The 22,730-nt window shown below is 36.8% G+C and overlaps 1 protein-coding gene across 1 annotated transcript in view; it reads left to right on the top strand.

The window, feature by feature from the left end:
- DISC1 (DISC1 scaffold protein) overlaps positions 1 to 22,730 on the top strand; it is a 420,969-nt gene that overhangs the window by 127,427 nt on the left and 270,812 nt on the right. The window contains exon 8 of the mRNA XM_044674988.1: positions 13,470 to 13,658. Within this exon, the coding sequence (XP_044530923.1) occupies positions 13,470 to 13,658 (189 nt within the window). The remainder of the gene's footprint in view (positions 1 to 13,469; positions 13,659 to 22,730) is intronic.

Raw genomic sequence — 22,730 nt, 5'->3', positions numbered from 1 at the left:
CATTAGAGAGAGAATTGATCTTTGGTAGACTATAAAACCAAAGAAAGACTTCTAAGGAAAATTATAAATGGGGGAAATACTATTCCAGATGCTAAAAGCAGATCTGAATTTAGTCAGAAGTTTGTTCGACTCCCTCTAAAATTGAGGCAGGGGTATATTCTACCTTTAAAGACCAACTCTCCCTCCAGACACTGAGGGATTTTTATTATTGAGCCCTGAATAATTTCCTGCACATTCTGCTCAGTTACTTGAAATCTGTTCATGACATACTTTCTGGTAATCTTATAGGTCACATAGAGGGATTTGAAACTTTTATTAAATTCTCCAGGTGGAGGGCCTATTAGTCCCTATTTTATCTCATTTCCTTGACTTTTCCATACCCCAACACTTCTACCAAGATGGCCTGTGCTTCTATTCCCAATGAAATATAATGTAACACAAGGAAGGACATCCATCTCAAGTGTTTTGGGATTTTAGGTTTTCAACGGAGCTTCAGGAAAGCTTCTTTATTGTAATTATTATACCACACTTATTAAAGCATTTTAACATTTTGATTATTTTCTCTTCTGTTATTCATCACAACCCATCCATGCCTTCATATCCTTTTGATCACTTCCTTTGGTTTTCCATAAATGTTCTGTATAAGATCTACCCAACATGATGGAGATGAAGCTATGATCTTTTAAATGTGAGTGGATAACAGAGCAGTGCTTGGGGCTGTTAGTCTTAGTTTTGTTGTTTGACCACTCTCTCCATTTTTCTTATCATACATGCCCTTGATGATGCATTTTATGCCATTTCTTCTTTGCATATCATTATTAACAATGTGCTACAGTATATTTATACCCTCCCCTTCAATCAAATGATAAGTATTTAATTAAGCACTTACTATGGGTTAGGTACTATTCGGGCACTGAGAATACCAAGAAATAAAAGTCTTCCACTTTCAAGGAGCTTACTACTAGTAATTGTTAACTTATTTGTGTTATATAAGTATATTATGCTAACTTATTACTTATTAATAAATTATATAGCCATTAATTTTTATGGTTATACAATCCTAAAAGATTAATGGTTTTGAGATATCTCTATTTATATATATCTAAAGAGGGAGAGAAGAAGATATAGAGAAAAAAAGACAGACCAAAAAAAAAAAAAGAGCTGGAGAGAGGAAGAAGTAACTGTTTATAGAAAAAAAAAGTTTTCTTCAGTTCTAATAAGAAGAGAAAATATTTAAATAGATTAATATTTACAAAATAAATGGAAATGTGATAGTTACTACAATGGACAAAACTATTGCATTATTTTAAAAAGCCTTTAGAATTTTAAAAAATTGCAGTTTAATTAGTATTTATCTTAAGAAGCTAAGAGTGGCAATTTAAGGTCATTTTAAAGAAGCTCTTTGTGGTAATGACTGAAGAGAGACAAAATGAAACAATGAAAAATAGAATGAAAACTTAATTTCTGATAGAACTGTTAAATTGTTATTTTGTAAAGAAATATTAGAAGAAAAATTCCTCGATTCAGAAGTCAAGAGACTGAAGAATTAAGTGTCATGCCAAAGAGAGAGAATGGTAGACAGACAGACAGAGACTTTGAGATATTAGTGAGGAAGAATTTATTCCTTAAGAAAATTCTTGGCAGATTTTGGTTGCAATCTGGGGAAACTGAATGGTAGGACTGTATTTCAGAAGTGAGAATTTAAGAATAAGGGTAATGATTAGAGATAACTACATATTTGATCTTTTCCATGGTTCAAATATTATAATTATTTATCATTCTGTATGATTATTTTTAACTTATTAATAAATTATATAGCCACTAACTTTGATGTTTATATAAGCCTAGAATATTAGCAATTTTGAGATAGCTATCTATATCTACGGAGAGAGAAAGGGGGAGAAAAGAGAAAGACAGATAGACAGACAGATAGACATAGAGACAGAAAGACAGACAGGAAGGAACAACTATTTGTGGGAAATGTTTTCCCTATTTTTAAAAATAATATTTAGTAAACATGAAAGTATACTCAATGACTCAGTGCTAACTGATGAATTAGTAAGACAGCATTTCTAATTTTAAAAATTAAATAGCCAATCCTGGATTACCTTAGAATTAAAATGAGCATGGTAATGATTTAAGTAGTAGGCTAAAAGACCAACTTTATGTCAAATATGAGTGTGATTGTCCTTAAAACCCCTGCTGGATGAAATATTTTTTGAAGGGGAGGAGACGTATTACTGACAATATCAGAAAGGACTTCATGTAAAAGGTGGTTCTTGAGTTTAGTTTTTAAGGAAATTATGGATTCTTAGAAGTGGAAATGAGGTGGGAGAACATTCCAGGCTGATAGCCTGAGCAAAGGTTCTGAAATAGCATAGAGCAGTGATTCCCAAAGTGGGTGCCACTGCCCCCTGGTGGGTGCTGCAGCAATCCAGGGCTGGGGTGGTGATGGCCACAGGTGCATTTGTGGGTGGTGAATAACTGTAAGGGGGAGCTAAGTAATATTTTTTCTGGAAAGGGGGCGGTAGGCCAAAAAACTTTGGGAACCACTGGTTGGGTAAGGAACAGCAAGAAGGCCACTGGCTGGACCACTTAATGTGTGAAGGGAAGTAATGTATAAGACTGGAAATACCCATTGAAACTATTTTTAAAAAAATCAACAAACCTCTTACCTTCTATCTCAGAATCAATAAATAGTAAGTATTGGTGCTAAGGCAGAAGAGCAGTAAGGGCTAGGCAGCTGGAGTTATGTGACTTGCCCAGGGTCACACAGCTAGGAAATATTTGGGGTCAGATTTGAACCCAACACCTTCCATCACCAGGTCTAGTTTTCTATTCACTGAATCACCTTGGTGCCCCTAATGTGTTTATTCTCCTTTTTCTATGCTAATCTCTATATTTTTATCATACACTTTGAGTCTGTGTTTCCTTTTTTCCCCTCTTAACCCTTTACTTTCTATCTTAATAGCAACATTAAGACAGAAGGGCAAGGACTAGGCAAATGGAGTTGTAAGTTGCCCAGGGCGACACAGCTAGGAAGTATCTGAGGCTAGATTTGAACCCAGGTCTTCCTGACTCTAAACCTAGCACTCTATATACTGAGACATTTAGCTGCCCCTTCAAATACAAAACAAGAGTATGAATTTTATCCTAGAAGTAACAGGTTGCTATTGGGGGTTATTGATAAAGGCAGTGGCACATTTTTAACCCACAGGAAAATCATTTTGGCAGAGGTGTGTGAGATGGACTGGAGAGAAAAGAGATTTGAGACAAGAAGACCATTAGGGTGGTAGTCTTGTGAGTATAGAGAAAAGGACAAAAAAGAAAGATGAATTGATAAGACTTGCCAACAGATTAGAAATATGAAGTGAGAGAGAATATATCAAGAAGGTCCTTGAGGTTGAGGACCTGAGGGAATTAAAGGATAATGGCACTCTCCCCAGAAATAAAGAAGTTCAGAAGGAAGTAGATTTGAGAAAATAATGGGTTCTGTATTATACATATTGAGTTTGTCATGCCTAGGGAAAATTCAGTTCTAAGTTCCTCATAGGCTAGTATGAAAGACTCAGATTGGTTATATAGATGTGGGAGTCATGGAGATATTTGAGTCCATGGGAGATGATGAGGTTACTAAGAGAAAATGTAGATAGAAAAGAGAACCCAGGACAGATCATTAGCATTATACATGTTAATATTGCCTCTTGAGTAATCTGCAACTTCAATCTTTCTAATATAGAATTCCATGCTTTGTAGTCATATGATATCACTGGGTCACTGGAATAATAAAAAGTTTGGTTTCATTAGTGTTGAACTTAGGATCAGTGAAGTCCCTTAGCAATTTCTCAAACATATTTAACATGTAAGTTCTAATAATGATAATGATAAATGAATTTCAGTTTTAAGTTAGGCAGGTAAAATATTTATTAGATGATTTACTTAAACCTTTTTAGTTTCATGCTCACCCATTCTCTAAGCCAGTTATTTACCCTGCCCCTTATCTATATTAATCATCTTTTAAATGAGACTACTATGTTATGATCAATTCCTGGGGTTATAGCAAGAGATAACTGATCAAAACAATTGTGAAGCACCTAGAAAATAGGGTGTGACAGAAATGTGAAGGCACAGAAAATGCAGGTAAAATGAACAACAGCCTGGGTGTCAACCTGGAGAATTTTAATTATGTTATTTGCAAAATAAAATATTTTGACAGATGTTTTTAAAATGCATGCAAATCCCCAAGTACCTTTTATATGCTAAAAAGCAAGCAGATGTGCTTGTAGCTTTGCAAGTGAGGGCAACATTTTTTTTTTCCTGGAGTCAATCCTTATGTGTCATTTAGAAAAAAAAATGTCCATTTTAGTTACTGTGATTGAGGGCAGGAGTTCACTGATAACATTTTCAGTAGTTGGCGAACAGATCAGGGTCTACTTATCTGAATTTTCATCTCAGGCTATAAGCATCTACTGGCTGCTGTGAAGACCTACATCAGACAAGGTTTGCCTTATGGGCATAGATCCGAGGCCAAAATGCTTATGAAATATTAATTGCATGGAGGGGAGGAGGGGTGCCACTTCACTACAGATTGGGTTTTGATATAAACTTTCCTTTTGGGAATTTGGAATCATTTTGCAGAGATGAAACTTTCATATATAGTACTATACTTTTTCCCAAGCCATCTTCCCCAGGATAAAAAAAAAAGGCACAGATTGTAATTAATGTTCTCTCTCTTTCTTCATGGTTTATTAAGGACTCTAGGCTCCAGTGAATGTAATGAGTTCCATTTGCTGGGGAGCCCAGAGTTCCTATGGCTTTGTTGCTAGTTTGCTTACTTCAAGTACATTTGCTCCTAGAGATACCTTCCTTCTTTCTCATTTTTGTTCTTCTCTTTCCCTTCCCTACTTCTTCCATTTTCCCCTTGTTCCTCTTTTCTCCTTTCTTCTTTTCCTGATTTTCTGCATTCCTTTCTCCTCCCTTCTTCCTATATCCTTCCACTTTCCATTCCTTCATCTCATTTAAAGTAGTCTAGTTGAATATGGGATAACTTTAAGTCAAGAAAGTCTTCTTTACATCAAGTTTAGGTTTCTCTCTATGCAACTTTCACCTATTATTCCTACCTCTGCCCACTCAGGGACAGAGCAAATCCCTTTGAATACTTGAAGGCAACTCTCATCTTTTCTCAAGTCAGCCTTAAGCCATTAGCATCACAAGGATCAATTGAATCAGCAGTGGGAGGATACTCCCAGAGTTCTCAGCTTAAGTATCTCAGCCCTCAGACCCAGAAAATAAGCTGAGAATAACATCAAGCAAGGACTGAAATTTAAGAGGGTACCTCAACTTCCCAGAAAACAAAACCTACTTATAATTAGATAGGAAAAATGAGTAAACAACAAAAAAATCACCTAACGCTAAAGAATTTTTATGGAAACAGAGAGCAAGGTATAGACAGAAGGGGACAATGAAAGCAAAGGAAACACATGCAAAGTCCAAAAGAAACATATGGATTTGATACAAATTCTGGAAGAGCTCAAAAAAAGACTTCAAAAACTAATTAAGAGAGGCAGAGAAAAAGTGGAGACAAGAAATGAAAGTGATGCAAGAAGAAATGGGCCAATTGAAAAAGGAGAACCAAAAACTGACAGAGGAAAATCAGGTCTTGAAAATCAGCATTGACCATCTAGAAAGTAATGATTTAATGAAAGAAACAATAAAGCAGAAACAAAGAAATGTAAAAAGAGAGGAAAACAGGAAATATCTTACTGAAAAAACAACTGACCTAGAAAAATAGATGTAGGAGAGATAATTTGAGAATTAGTGGACTACCTGAAAACCATGGTAAAGAAAAAACCTTGGACATCATATTACAAGAAATTGTCAGAGATCCTTGAACAAGAAAATAAAATTGCAATTGAAAGAATTCACAGATCACTTCAAGAAAGAAATCCTCAAATGACAATTTCCAGGAACATAATAGCTAAATTCAAGAGCCACTTGGCTAAGGAGAAAATTCTTCAAGTAGCCAGAAAGAAACCATTCAAAAACTATGGAGCTACAATCAGGATCACACAGGACCTAGAGGCTTTTACATTAAAAGATTGAAAGGCATGGAATATGATATTCAGGAAGGCACAAGATTTGGGTTTGCAATCTAGAGTCACCTATCCAGCAAAACTGAGTATACTCTTTCAAGGGAAAAAATGGGCATTCAATAAGAGAGATTTCCAGGCATTCCTGAGGAATAAGACAGACCTAAATAAAAAGTGTGAAGTCCAAACACGAGACACAAGAGAAGCCCAAAAAGGTAAATAAGAAAAAGAAAATCAAAGGGACTCATTAAGGTCAAAATGTTTATATGTTTATGTGGAAAGAGGATTTCTGTAATCCTCAAAAATTACTCTTAATAGTAGAAAAGATAGAAGGAATTTACTTAGAAAGAGGGTGGAGAAGTAAGCTAATTATGATGATATAATGTATATGATGATATATGATGATATGATGTAAATGTAAATGTGATGACATAGAAAGATATGTATATTGTTAAAATAATTATCTGGGATAAGTTGGATGCCACCTTTACTGATAGGGATGGCAATTGAGAGATTCGGAATGTTCCCAGGTGCCATGAGCCGGGGGCAAACGTTGGTTGATCTCACCCTATAAATACTCCCTAGGAATTATATTGGGGGGTCTCAGAACTCAAAGCTGAGACTTGAGCAAACATCTCTTAGAGCAAGAACTGGGACAGGGAGGTGAAGGGTGAAAGGTGGTAGAAGAAGAAGAAGGGTAGGCCAGATCCAAACCTTTATCCTGCGCTTGACTGAGAGACAGAACTAGTGATCCATCAATACTATTGGTAGTAGAGTTGAGAGAATACACAGATCATCAATCCACATCTACATTAATAGCCTTCCCTATTCTCTAACTTGGCTGTGGCTAGGTCAAGTCAGGGATAGTGAGGGGATGAAGACCTCAAGCCTCTACCAGCCTAGCAGGTTCTAGTCCTGATCAATAATTAGCTTAGTAGCCAAATTATAGCAATAGGTTTCCCAATCCCTGAACCTATTACCTTATTATCCTTTCCCCATCAATAGATAATACAGTGATTCAACAACAAGTACCTTCCTGGGTGGTTATTCTATCACAACCCTTGGGAAGGGAGACTAATACACAATCAGATACCAATCATTTCCAAAGCCAATCAATATGCTATTAACAATTAATCCAACCTTAGGTTGGGCCTAGAAAGGTTAACCACCTATCTAACCTCTCAAGAGATCCACACCTGGGCAACTATTAGAAAGAAGTCACTGATAGGTTTAACCAACCAAACCTGACAGGGAGAAGAGGGATAGATTATAGCAGCAGCTATTGTGAGAGGAGTGGGTGTTCCTCCTTCATCAACAACAGCTGGCTTAGACCTTAGGCCCCTGATCTTTCCTTCATCCATACTATCCCTAAAATCTACATACCAGCCATCCTCTAATATCTAGAAAGAAGATCTATAGGGAGATAGTAATAGTAAGAGGATATACACAAAGATATCTCCTCTTTAGTTCTTTTTAAAAATTGTAAGGGGGAAAAAAGGGGTTTTATGGGTTCAATATATTAAAAGATGGTCACCAGAGGGCTGAACTATTATCAATCTTCAATTAAGAATAATCTCAAGTCAAAATTGACTTTTATGGTGATTTATTTATAATTAGGAAGGTTGAAGGTAGGGAAATTGAGAGAGAGAAACTCTGGCCTGGACCAGAGGCCCAGACTGGGTAAGAATTTAGAGGCCTCAGCAGAGGGGCACAGAAGTTAATTAAACAAGGCTTCTAGTCACAAGGACTTTTACAATTAGAGAGGCAAGAGAGGCCTCCCTGAGGGTAGAGCCTCCAGAAACGCCAAGGGAAGAGAGAGAGAGAGTCAGCCTAACTTACCTACTCTGACAATTCAAAGGGAAGCAGTCAGAGGTCCCACCTGAGATCCTTCTACACTAAATTCAAAAAGCCAACTCCCTCCACAGGAAGTTACCATCATATTTAAAAGATAGCATCTTTTGTCACTTCCTGCATCCACCTCCAATTTGCATGTCCAATCACAATAGACAATTCTCATAGTACTGCCTAGGGGGCAGTCAGTTGATTCTTATTCGTCACCCACTCTAGCACACCTAGGTTATGGACCTCCCAGAATTAGAGGTGTTCTCACCTTTGGTGATTAAATCTGAAGATGGGCAGTGTGGACTTAATCTAATTATCACAGAATATATGATATGATATGCAAGCATGTGAATGAAATGTAAAAAAAATCAATCAAGTGCTGAAAGAGAAGGTTGCACTGAGAGAAAAGGGGAGAGATAGAATGGGGCAAATTATATAACATGGGGAGGATAAGGGTGATGATGGACAATGCTTAAACTTTACTCTTATTGTAACTGGATCAGAGAGGGTAAAACAAGTATACCCAGGAGGGTATAGAATTCTATCTTACCCTAATCAGTGGGGTATATAATTCTATATTACCCCACAGAAAAGTAGAAAGAGAATAAGATAAGGGAAGAGGGAAGCAATTAGAGGGAGAGGAAAGTGGGTGGGTGACAAAAAGCAAAATACCAGTGAGGAGGAAAGAGAGAAAGGGAATAGAGCAGGATCAAAAGGGCATAATAGGATGAAGGGCAATACATAGGTAGTAATCATAACATTGAATGTGAATAGGATGAACTCACCCATTAAATGGAAGAGGACAGCAGAATGGATTAACAACCAGAATCCTTCTATATGTTGTTTATAAGAAACATATCTGAGGCAGGGTGACACACACAGATTCAAGATAAAAAGCTTGAGCAGATGCATCATCTAAAGTAAAAAAAGCAGGAGTAGCAATCATGATACCATTCAAAGCTAAAGTAAAATTTGATCTGCTTAAAAGAGATAAAGAAGGAAATTACATTTTGCTAAAAGGTACTACAAACAATGAAGTTATATCATTACTAAACATTTATGCACAAAATGGTATAGTATCTAGATTTCTAAAGGAGAAATTAAAGGAGATTAAGGAGGAAATAGATATTAAGACCATACTAGTGGGTGATCTTAACCTTCCTCTTTCAGAACTAGATAAGTTGAACCAAAAAATAAATTAGAAAGAAGTAAGGGAAGTGAACGAAATGTTAGAAAAAATAGAGTTAATAGATATCTGTAGAAAATTGAACAGGGATAAAAAGAAATATACTTTCTTCTCAGCAGTGCATAGTGCATATACAAAGATTGACCATGTACTAGGGCACAGAAATATTGCAAAAAATGCAGAAAATCAGAAATAATAAGTGCAATTTTTTTAGATCATAATGCAATAAAAATTATAATTAACAAGAGTCCATGGAAAGGCAAATTTTAAATTAATTAGAAACTAAATAATCTAATTCTTTTAAACTGGTGGGTCAAAGAAGAAATCATATAAACAATTACAGACTTTATTAAAGAGAATGACAGTGAGGAGACAACATATCAAAACCTATAGGTTATAGCCAGAGCAGTACTCTGGGGAAAATTTATATATCTGAGTGCCTATAGCAACAAAACCGAGTGGGAAGAGATCAATGAATTGAGCTTGCAAATTAAAAAATTAGAAAAAGAACAAATTAAAAATCTCCAGATAAAAACTAAATTGGAAATCCTAAAAATAGAAGGAGAAATTAAAAGAACTATTGAACTAATAAATAAGACTATGAGCTGGTACTTTGAAAAAACAACTAAAATAGATAAAGTACTGGTTAATCTAATTAAAAAAAGAAGAGAATCAAATTGACAGTATCAAAGATGAAAAAGATGATTTTACCTTTAGTGAAGAGGGAATTAAGGTAATTATTAAAAATCATTTTGCCCAATTATATGGAATCAAATATGACAATCTAAGTGAAATGAGTGAATATTTACAAAAATATAAATTGCCTAAATTAACAAAAAAGGAAATAGAATACTTAAATAATCACATCTCAGAAAAAGAATTTGAACAAGCCATCAAGGAACTTCCTAATAAAAAACCCCAGGACCAGATGGATTCACAAGTGAATTCTATCAAATATTTAATGAACAACTTTTGGTCAAATTTGTCAAATACTATATAAATTATTTGACAAAATAAGCAAAGATAGAATTTTACCAAATTCTTTTTATGACACAAATATGTTTTCTCAAGTCTTCTATTTTCAAGCCTAAAACATTTCAGTTCCTTTAGCCAAGCCTCACATGATCAGGACGCTTCTCACTGTCCTCAGTCTCCTCTAGATTTTCCTTAGTTTATCAATATCTTTCCTAAAATACCAGTCCTTGAAGTGAATACAATATGCCACACATAGTTCCAAATGGAAATAATAATGTGAGACCAAGGTGTGTTAGGTGGGATAGGGGAGGGACTAAAAAAGAAAAACTGACGTGATCAACAAAATGGCAAAGTGATTATCTTGCTGGTAATTCTCCAAAATACAAACCTCTAAAAAAGAGAATATGCACCAAATTTAAAGTACTTAAAACTGAATTCATAGGATAAGAAGATAGCAAAACTATTAAAAGCACAAGATATATGAAATAAAATCAGAAAGTACTGATGCTTAAAGCTCCCAGTCAGCTTCCTCACTCCCAGGCCATCCTAGAAGCTGGGTACCAGCAATACAAGCAATCTCACAGGCATATATTTCAACATTGACTATGGAAATCCCTGCTCATTTCTATCATGGCTATGATTCAGTATAGTTTTCCCTGTTATAATAATAAAAATGGGTTTGACAAATATAAGAATTTAAAAAAAATTATTGTGGTTGCTATTTATAAAATATTAACCCTTAAGTTAGAAAAACTGTTAGCAGCTTTTATTTACAACTGGGTAAAGATATGAAATATAGGAAAGAAGTAGGAAAAAAGTTACCTAGCTAAAATACCCTAATCCTGGACTGTGAATGCATATCTGAAAGCGAATCTCAACAGAATCCAAAATCACAATTAGGAAGCTGCAATTGAAAGAGCCAGGAGAAGCTGAAAAACTGCCAAGAGCCTTCAGGACACACAAAGCTAAGACCATAGAGTATCCCACCAGAGCTCAAGATGAAGAGAGTGTCCCATGGAAGGACCAACCAAGATAGGATCTCCTTGTTGGAGAACCAAGAAAGCAAAGAGTGCATCTTGTCCTATGGTCTTGCCTTTTATAGTCCTTTTTCCCATGTCACTTCCTGTCTCTCTCCCACCTCAAAGGAACCAATCACAGCCTCCCAATTTTCCTAGCACTCCCAAAGGAGGGGGGCCTGTGCTTATGGACTTTGGGGGTGTGAACTAGTAAGTGACTTGTGAACTCTCTTACTTAGTGGTTAGCTAGGTGCTAAATAGTGGTACTTCAAGTTCTTGATTTGATTAAATTAAAGGTTGCTAATTGGTTACATTTAAAAATAAACTAAAAGAGTTCAATTCTCTTTTCATGCTTCCTTCCTCCCCAGATAATATTGATTCTGCCTAGTGTCTTGAATGAATGAATGAAATAGCATTGATTAAGCATTTACTATATGCTAGGCACCATGCCAAATATCCAAATAAAAGTAAGCAAATCATTCCCTACTTTCAAGGTGATTATATTCTATTGTTTCTATTGTTATTTGCCTTTAAACAAAAATCCTTACCTTCTGTCTTAGAATCAGTACTAAGTATCTGTCCCAAAGGGGGAAGAACAGTAGAAATCGAGATTTAGCAATTTGCACTGGGTTACACAGCTAGGAATTGTCTGAGGCCAGATTTAAACCCAAGGACCTCCTGTCTCCAGGTCTGACTCTCATTTACTGAGCCACCTAGCTTTGTGGCTACTGAGCCTGCCCCCTGACTCCCCACCCCTTGTTCTTCATTTTGAAAGAGGACCAATGGCATCATAGATGGTTTCTTGACTCATGTGAATTAGAATTAAGGGAGACAGAGCTGCTATACTCTCTCTTCTAAAGTCATCAAAGACTTGGTGTCTTCAATGTCTTTCTGACCAAGCTTTAAGCACTCTACAGCACCTAATTCAACTGCCTTCAGGGTCATTGGAACAAACTGTTTTTATTCACCCATTCTACTGGAAAAGTCTTGGAGTAGACCACCAATAGGGTTTAAGTTCAGTCAGTTACCCTCAACCTGGTTTAGCCTGCCAACTGAGATAGTTTTACCATGGTGTGGCCACTCTGTGTGCTAGTTTCTTAGAGCCACAGGTGGGTGGGTGAGATGTAGGGTACCAAAACAGCCCTGAAAATGGCTCAGCAAGCTCTCACATTGGAGGTGTGAGTTTGCCTTGAACACCCTTTATACTCCATAAAACTAGGAGGTATAGAATAGATGTCCATCTGTAATGGTAAAGGGGGTTCCCTCACCATTCCACTTTGCATCTACTGCTCTGCCTGTTTTTAACTTCAAGGAATAAGATGCCCTTTTCAAGTTAAGATCATCACCTCTGATCTCATCAAGCCTTGATTGACACCACTTCCCTCAATCTCTTTGCTCCCTTGAGTGGAGGGCCTGACTCTTCCTTTATAGGGGGCAGAAAATAAACTCTTTGGCTGCTTCCACGCTGTATCTTTTGCTCTGCTTGTTTTCTGCACCACAGAACAAGATCCCGCAACCTCCTGGTCTTCTGTCTTTCCTTTCTTGCCTCCTCTTGTATGTTGCCTCCCCCATTAGATTAGAAGCTTCTTGAGGTTAGAGATTGTCTTTGCTTTTACCAATTATATATCCAGTTCCTAGCCCAGTGCCTGGCATATAGTAAGCACTTAATAAACATTTATTGGATGGGTTTAGATTGTCATATAACAATGAAATCAGAGGTCTAGTCCTTCCCAAATATGCAAAACAAAACTAGGGGTCAGAGATAGAAAAATAAAAGGCAAACTCCTTTCTCTCAAGGAATTTGTATTCTCTTTAGGAGCTGGGGATAAATTATTTGTTCACAAAAAAAAAAAAACCCAGAACCAAAAAAACCAGGTAATTTAAGGAGGGAGAGAACTAACAACTAGAGAAATAGGATGATTTCCTGCAGGAGGGAGCTCTTCAGCAGAGCCTTGAAAGAAACCAAGTTTTCTAAAAGATAGAGGAGAGAAGAAAGTATACTTTACGCCTGATACATCTCTGTAAGGGCCTAGAGATGGAGAGTGGAATGTTGAGTCTGGGGAACATCTAGGAGGACAATTAAGTGGTATAGGAATGGCAACAACATGAAATATAACCTCTCGGAAAACAAGAAGCAGTTTTTTTTTTCCATTATAAGCCAGAGTAGCCAGCTTTTTTTCTTGCTCTGTAGAGGAAGTGGCTTCTAATGACGTTTATTTTTTCAAAGTTCACTTCTAAATGATGCTCTCCATTCTGCCACCGTTATTGTGATGACTGGTGCCAGCTTGCTTGGGCTTCCTGCATAACCTTCCAGTGTTACCAACCTTGCTTTCCTTTGCTCTCTCCCTCAATGTGCTGCAGGGAATAGCTTCTCAACAGCCAAGGATCTTATGGAGGAGATTAGGTCGTTAACATCTGAGAAAGAAGGGCTGGAGGGCCTGATCAACAAGCTGTTGGTACTGAGTGCCAGGAATGTCAGGAAATTGGAGAGAATTAAAGAAGATTACAACAGACTGAGACTAGATCTGGAGCAGGGGGAGACTGCCTATGGTAAGTAGTGCACCAACTGTTGGCTGACAGAGAGCTTGCTATGACTGTGTTGGGGGGCAGAACAACATTGCTTCATGTGACTACCACTGTGAAGGGTGACACTTTCCTCGTTGGGGGTTGGGGCTTGGGAGGATTTTTGGCAGGAAATTTGACAAACAGGAGGAGGCTGGATCTGTTGTCAGTTTTTGTCTTGTTATTCATGAGTGACATTTTTTTTTTCTCCCTTCCCCTCTGAGTTTGTTAATGGCCTTTTGATCATTTAGCACAATCTTTCTGTTGGCAGGGATGCTCGAGCTATTTCTTTGGTTGACACTTATTTTAGTATTTTAAAATGTAACAAATTCCATTTTTGTGTAAAAGTTGGTAAAATTGTGTTTGTGGGCTCGAAAATTGATGAGATATTGTTTAAGTTCAATAGGGAAAAAAAAGTTGATGAAAGATGTGGGAAGAAGAGACATGAGAACTGTATACATAATTATTCCAGCAATGTAAATGAAAAAATCACTAAAGGGAAGCCAAACTCTGAATCACTGAAAACCTAATAATGGTTCCAGACAACAGATAACAGATAATGAGACATGTCTCCCTACTCTCTGAAAACAGAGAGGCGGGGCATCATGAGGCAGGATATTGCATATATCATCAGATGCATTTAATGTTTTCATTGGTTTTTTTTATTTGTACTTTTTTTTACAAGTTTTTATTTTGGGGGTTGGGTGAGGGTGAAGATGGAGTATATTCAGAAACAATGGTCAAATGTCAAAACAGAAGACATCCATAAAAATGTATTTAAACTAAAATGGAAAAGTTTATGGAAAAAAATAGCAGCTACCATGTTGGATTCAAGCCATCGGTAGTTTCCTATATGTGTGCTTACGATTGTGTGTGGTATGGAAAGAAGAGGAGATTGAAATCTAAATTCTATAATGCTGATGACTGTGAAAATCATTGAATTTCAGAGGTGGAAGGGACCTTGTGCTTGATGCTTACTTACCTGTGTTATAGGCAAGTCATCTGACTTCTTTAGGTCTCAGTTTCTGCATTGGAACATGAGGGAGTTGGTCTAGATGGCTTCTGAGACCCTTTCCAGCTCTAAATCTATAATTTGAGGACTCTGTGAGCTCAGAAACCTTTTGTTCCTACCTCAACTTGAACAGAAAGCTCCTCTATAATATTCCCAGCCAACCTGGGAAACATAGATCCTGAGGTAGAACATTCCATTTTTCTACAGTTGCATTTATTGGGAAACTTGTCCTTATGTAGAACCCAAATTGTTTTGAGATTTTTCCACTCACTTCTATTTTCACTCTCTTCCATAAGAAATCCCTCCAAATATCTGAAAAGAGTTTTCTTCATTTTCCTCAAGTTTTCTCTTCTCTAGCCTAAGCATTCTCAGTTATTTCAAACATTCCTTGTATGATATGGTCTTTAGTGCCTTCTCCATCATGGTCACCCTTCTCTGGACATGCCCTAGTTTGTGTCATCTTAATTTTGGCCCACAGAATTCAATACATGTGTCCCAGACTGCCCAGGCTATTTTCATCTACAGGCTCCAGTTATTTTTGTTCTCGTGCATATTTCTCCTTTGCTTCAGCCTTTCCTAGACTCCTAGTATTGTGTGTCTTGTCATTGTCACTCCCTGGCCCCCATATCTTGGAGCAACCAGATGAATGGCCTTCCTGCCTTTCTTCTTGAAAGCCTTCTTTTGAAACTTTTTTTCCCCCTAGTGTCTGCTGGTCACTTTAAAGAGTGAGTTCTTATTCCAAAAGCTGGGATCTTTGGGCTTATCAAATACTATGTTGCTAAGGTCATTTACCCTTGTACATTGTGTATCTAATCTGCTCCATTGATCTACCATTCTATTCCTTCACCTGTACCAGATTATTTTGATGTTTGCTGCTTTATAGTACAATTCAAGATCTAGTACTGCTAAGGCCTCCTTCCTTCACATTTTTTCCCTTTAGTTCCCTTGATATTCTTGACCTTTTGTTCTTCCAAATGAATTTTGTTATTTTTCTTTCTAGTTCTATAAAATAATTATTTGGCAGTTTGACTGATATAGTATTGAATAAATAAATTAATTTATATAGAATTGTCATTTTTATTTTATTAGCTCAGGCTACCCATTAGCGATTGATATTTTTCTGATTGTTTAGATCTTACTTGGTGTGAAAAGTATTTTGTTATTGTGTTCATATAATTCCTGTGTTTGTCTTGGCAAGCAGATTCCCAAATATTTTATATTATTTAGAGTGATTTTAAATGGAATTTCTCTAACTCTTGTTGCTGGACTTTGTTGGTAATATATAGAAATGCTGTTGTCTGCTAGTCACTTTAACTGAAGAACCTGCCCTCCTCTCTGCTTCTCTCCAGAGAACTTCAAGAATGCCTTGAATTGTGATTTCTTACTCCACCAGACATGTTCTACAAAATAACCCTCTTAAATTCATTTTGTCCCTCCTTTGCATGTCTTTCTTTAAAAAGAAAAAGCACCTCCCTACCCCCACAAACCCTTACCTTCTGTCTTAGAATCAGTACTGTGCATAGGTTTCAAGGTAGAAGAGTGGTAAGGGCTAGGCAATGGGGGTTAAGTGACTTACCCAGGATCACACAGCTAGGAAGTGTCTAAGGCCAGATTTGAACCCAAGACCTCTTGTTTCTAGGCCTGGCTCTCAATCTACTGTGCTACTTTGATCCCCCCCACACACATTTTTCTTATTCTTTTATTCCTCTTTTTTCCTTCTCTATTTTTACTTAGTGACAGCCATACTTTTCAAACCACTCACCTTATATTTCCATTTTCCAGGTGGTTCACTTTTTCCTGTGATTGCTCTTCTCTCTCTGGCTTTCATCTCATCCGAGACATTCCTTATGCCAAGCACTGTGCTAGAAGCTAGGGATAGGAAGATTGAGGCAATGCATTAATATATGGGAAAAACAGAAAAAAGGAAAATGATTTACTTTGAACAGTGGTAGAACTATTCCAGAATACCCAGTATGAGTTGAATGAATACTGAAAACTGAAAAATAAATAATCACTTATTTTACAAATAAAATAATGTGGGGTTCAATCAGTAGTCTGGATTTGTTGTTTCTTTTTTTGGTAGACTTCTAAAATCCTTTTTTATTTTATTAATGCATTAATATCTGGGAAAAAACAGAAAAAAATGACCTCTAAAATCTTTTGGGATAGTAGAAAGACTACTAGGACTTTGGATTTTTGGTTGATCTCAGGGAAAATCACTTAAATTCTCTGATCTTCAGTTTTCTTATCTGTAAAATGATTAGGTTTGACTAGATAATCCCTAAGATTGGTTTTGACTACAAATCTATAATTATATGTTGCTAATATTCTATTTTTCTATAGTAAAGTTTGGGATCAGTTGAATTAATTAATCCCCCACTTAAAGTAAGTGATTAGATGACATACTCTGAGGTGTGAAGTAGGTCCAGATACTTCTACTGAATCAATAAATCATTTTAGTCTAAGTGTGAAAAGTCCTTGATCAGCTTTAAGTCCTTGAAAGTCATTGGATGAAATGAAATGATACTTCACAGGAAGTATTTTTAGATTGATTGAAAATAGTGGTCATGCTCTATGAGTTTTAGATAAAATAGCAGACCAAGTTTGGAACTCTGGGATTTAAATATCCAGCAGTTTTGTCAAGCTTCTGAGAAGGAATCAGTTTGGGGAGGGATGTATTTCCCTCTTCTTCTTCTACCCTTTGGTTAAAGGAAGACTTTAGGAATTTCAGAGAATTATAGGATTTTGGACTTCCTATCAGTTTTCTATTCCTAGCAGCATTCCTAGGACAGAAAACACAATATTTACATTAGAAGATAAAGACAGATTGGAGGTACTAGAAAGGCAACTTTAAAACTCTAGAAGAAGCTGAGCACAATTATCTGCCCCATTCCTAAGAGGAACTCTAAGAATGCCTCATGAAAGACTCTAAAGGACTTCTAGCAACCAGAAGCGATGACCATTTGCCATATTTGCTCTCTAGGTATAAGCCACTTTCCCCTAGACTTTGTAGGTATTGGTGGGAGAATGTGTCACAGACTTCTGGATGTTTATAAGCCAACTTTTCCTACTATACTATCTCAATAAATATCTCTAACTAAAAGTGAAATGTTTGTCTAATTAATCTCAATTGATAATAGAAGGAATCAAATGAATTGGAGCTAGTGAGCTATAGAATTAGAAAGTCATCGACTCCCCCCAACTCTCAGAGCTACTCCTCTCGGAGGGTACCCAGGCTAGCCGAGTTCTGGGAATCTATCCTGACAGGTTGATAGTTCCAGAGCATATGCTACAACCTGAAAATCTTTGGAGGGGTTTGTGTTATTCCTTCTACTTCACGGGGTCCTGTAAGTCAGTAGGAGTATATTCATTGTCAGTATGTCCTTCCATTAATGTATTTTTTTCCAGTTGGTTCAGTTGGTTCAGCAATCCAGAGCCTTGTTTTTGCTCTATTTGTTTTTTATTTCTGCTGATAAAATGCTCTTGGAGGTTCACATCTTGAATAATACTAATAGCTCCCATAGCATCCTACAGTTTGCAGAGTATTTTTCCTTACAACAATTATAGTGAAAATATTATCTATATTTTATAGAGGTAGAAAGCAAAGTCTATGCAAGGTTATGGAACTTGTACAGGATCATATGGCCAATGTATGTGGGAGAGCCAGAACTTCAACCCAAGTCTTCTGAGTTTAAATACAGGGTTTTTTTTCGTCCATCCGCCCCCTCTCCAGTTCATTGCATACCATAACATCGGTCTATAATTAATAATTAGGCCATTGAGAATTCATATTCCCCCCAAACACTTACATACCCACACACCCACTACAAAGCAGAGTGTGATTTCGTTTGACTTGATTAGTATAAGCAGCATAAATTATCACCATGAATACTTTTTAAAAAATATACTTTGTCTTACAAGTTGTTTTAAACTGAATAAGAAATAAAAATCTATGATCTTCATGCACCTTATTTTTGGCACAAAAATGGGAATCCTGTTGCATCTAAGACTATAAGAGCTGTGATAGAGATGGGACAAATTTAGTTTAGAGATATTTTCAGTGAAATTTGTGCTATTGAAAGCCATTAATAGCTTCCATATTTTTTTCAAAGAAAAGAGTATACAGTATTTTGAGGAGCTCATCATTGTCATTTCACAAAGTACTTTAAATGTGATGAATAAAACATAAACAAATGGAATGAGAATTTGTTACCATGGAGGATTCCAAATTGCAGATGGCTCATTACCATCATGAAGGCCTTTTTTGTGACTTACACTGCCTTTTCACTATATCTCCTACCCATTTTCTTAAACCCACTTCTAGAACCTGTTGAGGGATAAACGGAGTGGAATAGTGATTGGCTTAGAAGTGCTTTGGACTCAGTGAATCCTGAAGCCACCACTAGGTGATGTTAGCCTGAAAGGCAGACTGTTCAAAATGAAGGAGACAATCTTGCTCTTCTCTGCTCTGAGCAGGCTACATCTGGAATAATGTATTCAGAATAACTTTTTCAAGAACCCTTAACTTCTGTCTTAGAATCAACACTGTGTAATGGTTCCAAGGCAGAAGAGCAGTAAAGCCTAAAAAATGGAGGTTAAATGACTTGTCCAGGGTCACACATCTAGGAAACTTCTAAGACCAGATTTAAAGACCTCTTCTCTTTAGGTTTGGCTCTCAATACACTAAGCCATCTAGCTACCCTTACTTTTTTTTTTTAGATTTTTCATGTGTAATAGCGTAAAATGTCTTGCAAAAGAGAACATGAACAAACAAAAGTGAAGAAATAAAGTGTCTCAATCTGTATTCAGAGTTCATCAGTTATTTATCTGAAGAATGATGGCATTTTCCATTATGATTCCTTGAGGACTGTCTTGGATCACTGTTTTGCTAAGAATAGCAAAGTCATTCATAAATGTTCATTGTATAATATTGCTGTTACTGTGTACAATGTTCTCCTATCAGGCATTGTTTTTTTGGAAAGACAGACAAATTAGAATTTTTCCAGAAGATAATCAGAAAGGCAATAGAATTAGGGAATGTACCATATAAAGATCAGTTAAAGAGATTTAGGATATTTAGCCTATAGAAGCTTTATTTCAAGAGAAATGATAGTGGCTTTCACCAATTGGAAGGGCTGTTACTTGAAAAGAGAATTAGATTTTTTTCTGTCTGGGTCCATATGGAAGAAATAGTGATAGGTAAGATTTAGGCTCAATGTAAGGAAAAAACTTTCTAACAATTAAAAATGATCAAAAGATCTTCAAAAGTAGTGAGTTCATGCTTATTGTTATCCAACCAGTAACTGGATAATAGTTGGAAATGTTGTAAAAGGGTTTCTTGGTCAGGTCTGAAGTGGACTACATGATCTTTGGGTTTTTTCTAGCTATGTGATTTGTTTGATATTCATGAACAAAATGAATAATTTTGGAAGAAATAAAGGACCTCAATTGAAACAGAATAATTTGGGTTTTTAGTAAATTCAAGTTTAATAAAGACTAAACCACCTTCCATGTTTTACCCATTGATAAATTTGTGGATCAAGAAAATATATTTTGTGAGGGCTATCTTATGTACTTTTATAAATCTGAAGTAGGTGGAAGGAAAATGCTGTGTGTAGATGTGTTATGTTCTGATGTCTTGTGCCTGGGCACCCTTTCTCTAGGGATTGGGGATGATGAGTAAGCTCAGTTGACAGGTAGCTCTACATGGTTAGAAGAGAAACACAGACAAATCATTTATTCTTCTATTTCCAGAGGATTTAGAGTGTGACCTCTGGAATAGAATAAGTCTCTACCTGGGATCAACACAAGAAAAGGGATAGATATTGTGATTTCATTGAAATAGGGGAACTTCATGAAGAGAAAACTCCCTACCAATGCAGGTCAGGACCCTCTTTTCAATTTACAATCTTAGAGAATTGCTTAGAGAACTGAGAGTTTAAGTCATTTGTCCAGGGTCACACGAAAGTATGTATTAAAGGAAGGGTTTGAATTCTGTTTTTCTGGTTCCAAGACCAGTGGTGTGGGAGAAACACATCCAAGTTTATAGTAGGGTCTTGCCCCAAGAATGGGAGACTCAAACTCTGTTCAATCCAGAAGTAAGAAAAGAATTTTATTTGAAGTAGAAGTGGTTTTTGGTGGTATAATAGCCTAATAGCTGGTGGAATAGTCTGGGGGCTAAGTAGCCTTAGGGCTGGTAGACTAGCCCAGGGGCTAATAGAGTAGCCTCTTTGGAGCTCATGGTATAGAATAGCAGCTCCGCTGTAGAGTGGCAGCTTCCATTGTAGAGTGGTAACTTCCACTATGGAGTGGCAGCTTCCACCATGGATTGGCAGCTTCCACTGTGGATTGGAAATCCATACCCTGTGGATCAGGGTTGTTTTTGGGGTTTGTTGCCATAGGAAATAAGGAGTATGCACAAGATTGGGGGAATCTTCTGGAATGCCAGAGTCCCCAGTGTGCAGGTCCCATGTTCTGGCATTGTCCACCTTGTCATCATTTGTCAATGCAGGAGAGGTCTTGCTGCCCTTCTGGAGTGGGAACATGGCAGGGGGATGTGGCACATTGGAGGACATCTATTGGTAGTGAGTTATTTCTAAGAACAATATAAGCAATTATTAAAACAGAGTAAGTACAGAGTTGATGCCTAGTATAGAATGTTACAGATCTAGAACACAGAGTGGATAATTGAACAATCTACAATCCATGCTTGACTAATGATGAAACTACAGGTTTTTCAGCTGGTGTTTAACCAGTGCTAACTAGTGAGAAACGCAAGATTTCAGAGTATGAGGATCCCTTTCATATTACTGCTCCTTACTGCCCGCTGTCAGTCCAGATCAAGAGTACTCTATTTACTATACCCCCTGTTGCCAACACAGACAATCCTTAGTTCTCTCATGTTCCACAATGAGAAAGCAAGGGGAATCCTATCACAGCATCAAGGCTGGAGGAATCTTCAGCTTTTCTGTTCCTCCCAGATCTACCCATCTCTTCACCTTTGTTTTGTAGTTGTTTCAGTCATGTCTGACTCCTCATGAATCTTTTTGGGGTTTTCATGGCAAAGAAACTGGAGTAGTTTGCCATTTCCTTCTCTGACTCATTTTCCAGATGAAGAATCTGAGGCAAACAAGGTTAAGTGACCTGCCTGGAGTCACATAACTAGGGACTAAGGCTGGATTTGAACTCATAGATGAGACTTCTGACTCCAGTATTAATTCTGGTATTTACTCCTACCACATTCTCTGCTCAATACCATGTATTCAGCAACCATCCCTAATGTCTGATACTGATAAATACACTAGCAGAACTACTGGGCTGGCAGACATTTTAGACTGTCAATAAATAAGTATCTATTAAGTACCTAATATATATGTTCCAGGCAATGTGTTAAATGTTAGAGAGTCAAAGAAAGACAAAAGACAATCCTTGTTCACCAGGGATTCACAGTCTATTGAGGGAGATACAAAGCAAACTGCTATGTAAAGAAAGATATATTCAGGATTAAATGAAGATAGTCAACTGAGGGGGTGGCATGAGCCTTAAAGGAATTCAGGAAAGGCTTTATGGAGAAGGTAGGATTTAAACTAGAACTTTAAGGAAGACAATCTCTCCATTTAGCTGTTTTCCAAAGTCCCAACATTGGGGACATACAGGAGGAGAATTACTCACATTATGTCTTTTTAGGCTTCATGTTCTAAAGTGCCTCATTCTTCTAAGCACACTAACAGTAATATATCAATTGAGCAATCAATTGATTACTAAACATTAATTAAGTGCCTACTATGTGCCAGGCACTGTGCTAGACATTGGGAATACAAAGAAGTATGAAATAGTTCTTTTTTGTAAGAAGCTCACATTTTTCCATTATTTTCACTTTACATTCTGAGTCATTTAGCTGAGGACTGTACTACAACATACATTTAACCTTGGATAAAATCTTAACATGTATATGTTTCAGAAATATGGGATTGCCAGTTTTTAGTATGTCTTTTTTTATTGTCATGATGAACTTAAAACATTTGATGTAGATTATAATTGATCCCTTA

The sequence above is a fragment of the Gracilinanus agilis genome, chromosome 4 (assembly GCF_016433145.1).
Source record: "Gracilinanus agilis isolate LMUSP501 chromosome 4, AgileGrace, whole genome shotgun sequence".
NCBI classification, from domain to species: domain Eukaryota; kingdom Metazoa; phylum Chordata; class Mammalia; order Didelphimorphia; family Didelphidae; genus Gracilinanus; species Gracilinanus agilis.
The sequence above is the reverse complement of the archived record's forward strand: the minus strand, read 5'-3'. Positions and strand labels throughout refer to the sequence as shown.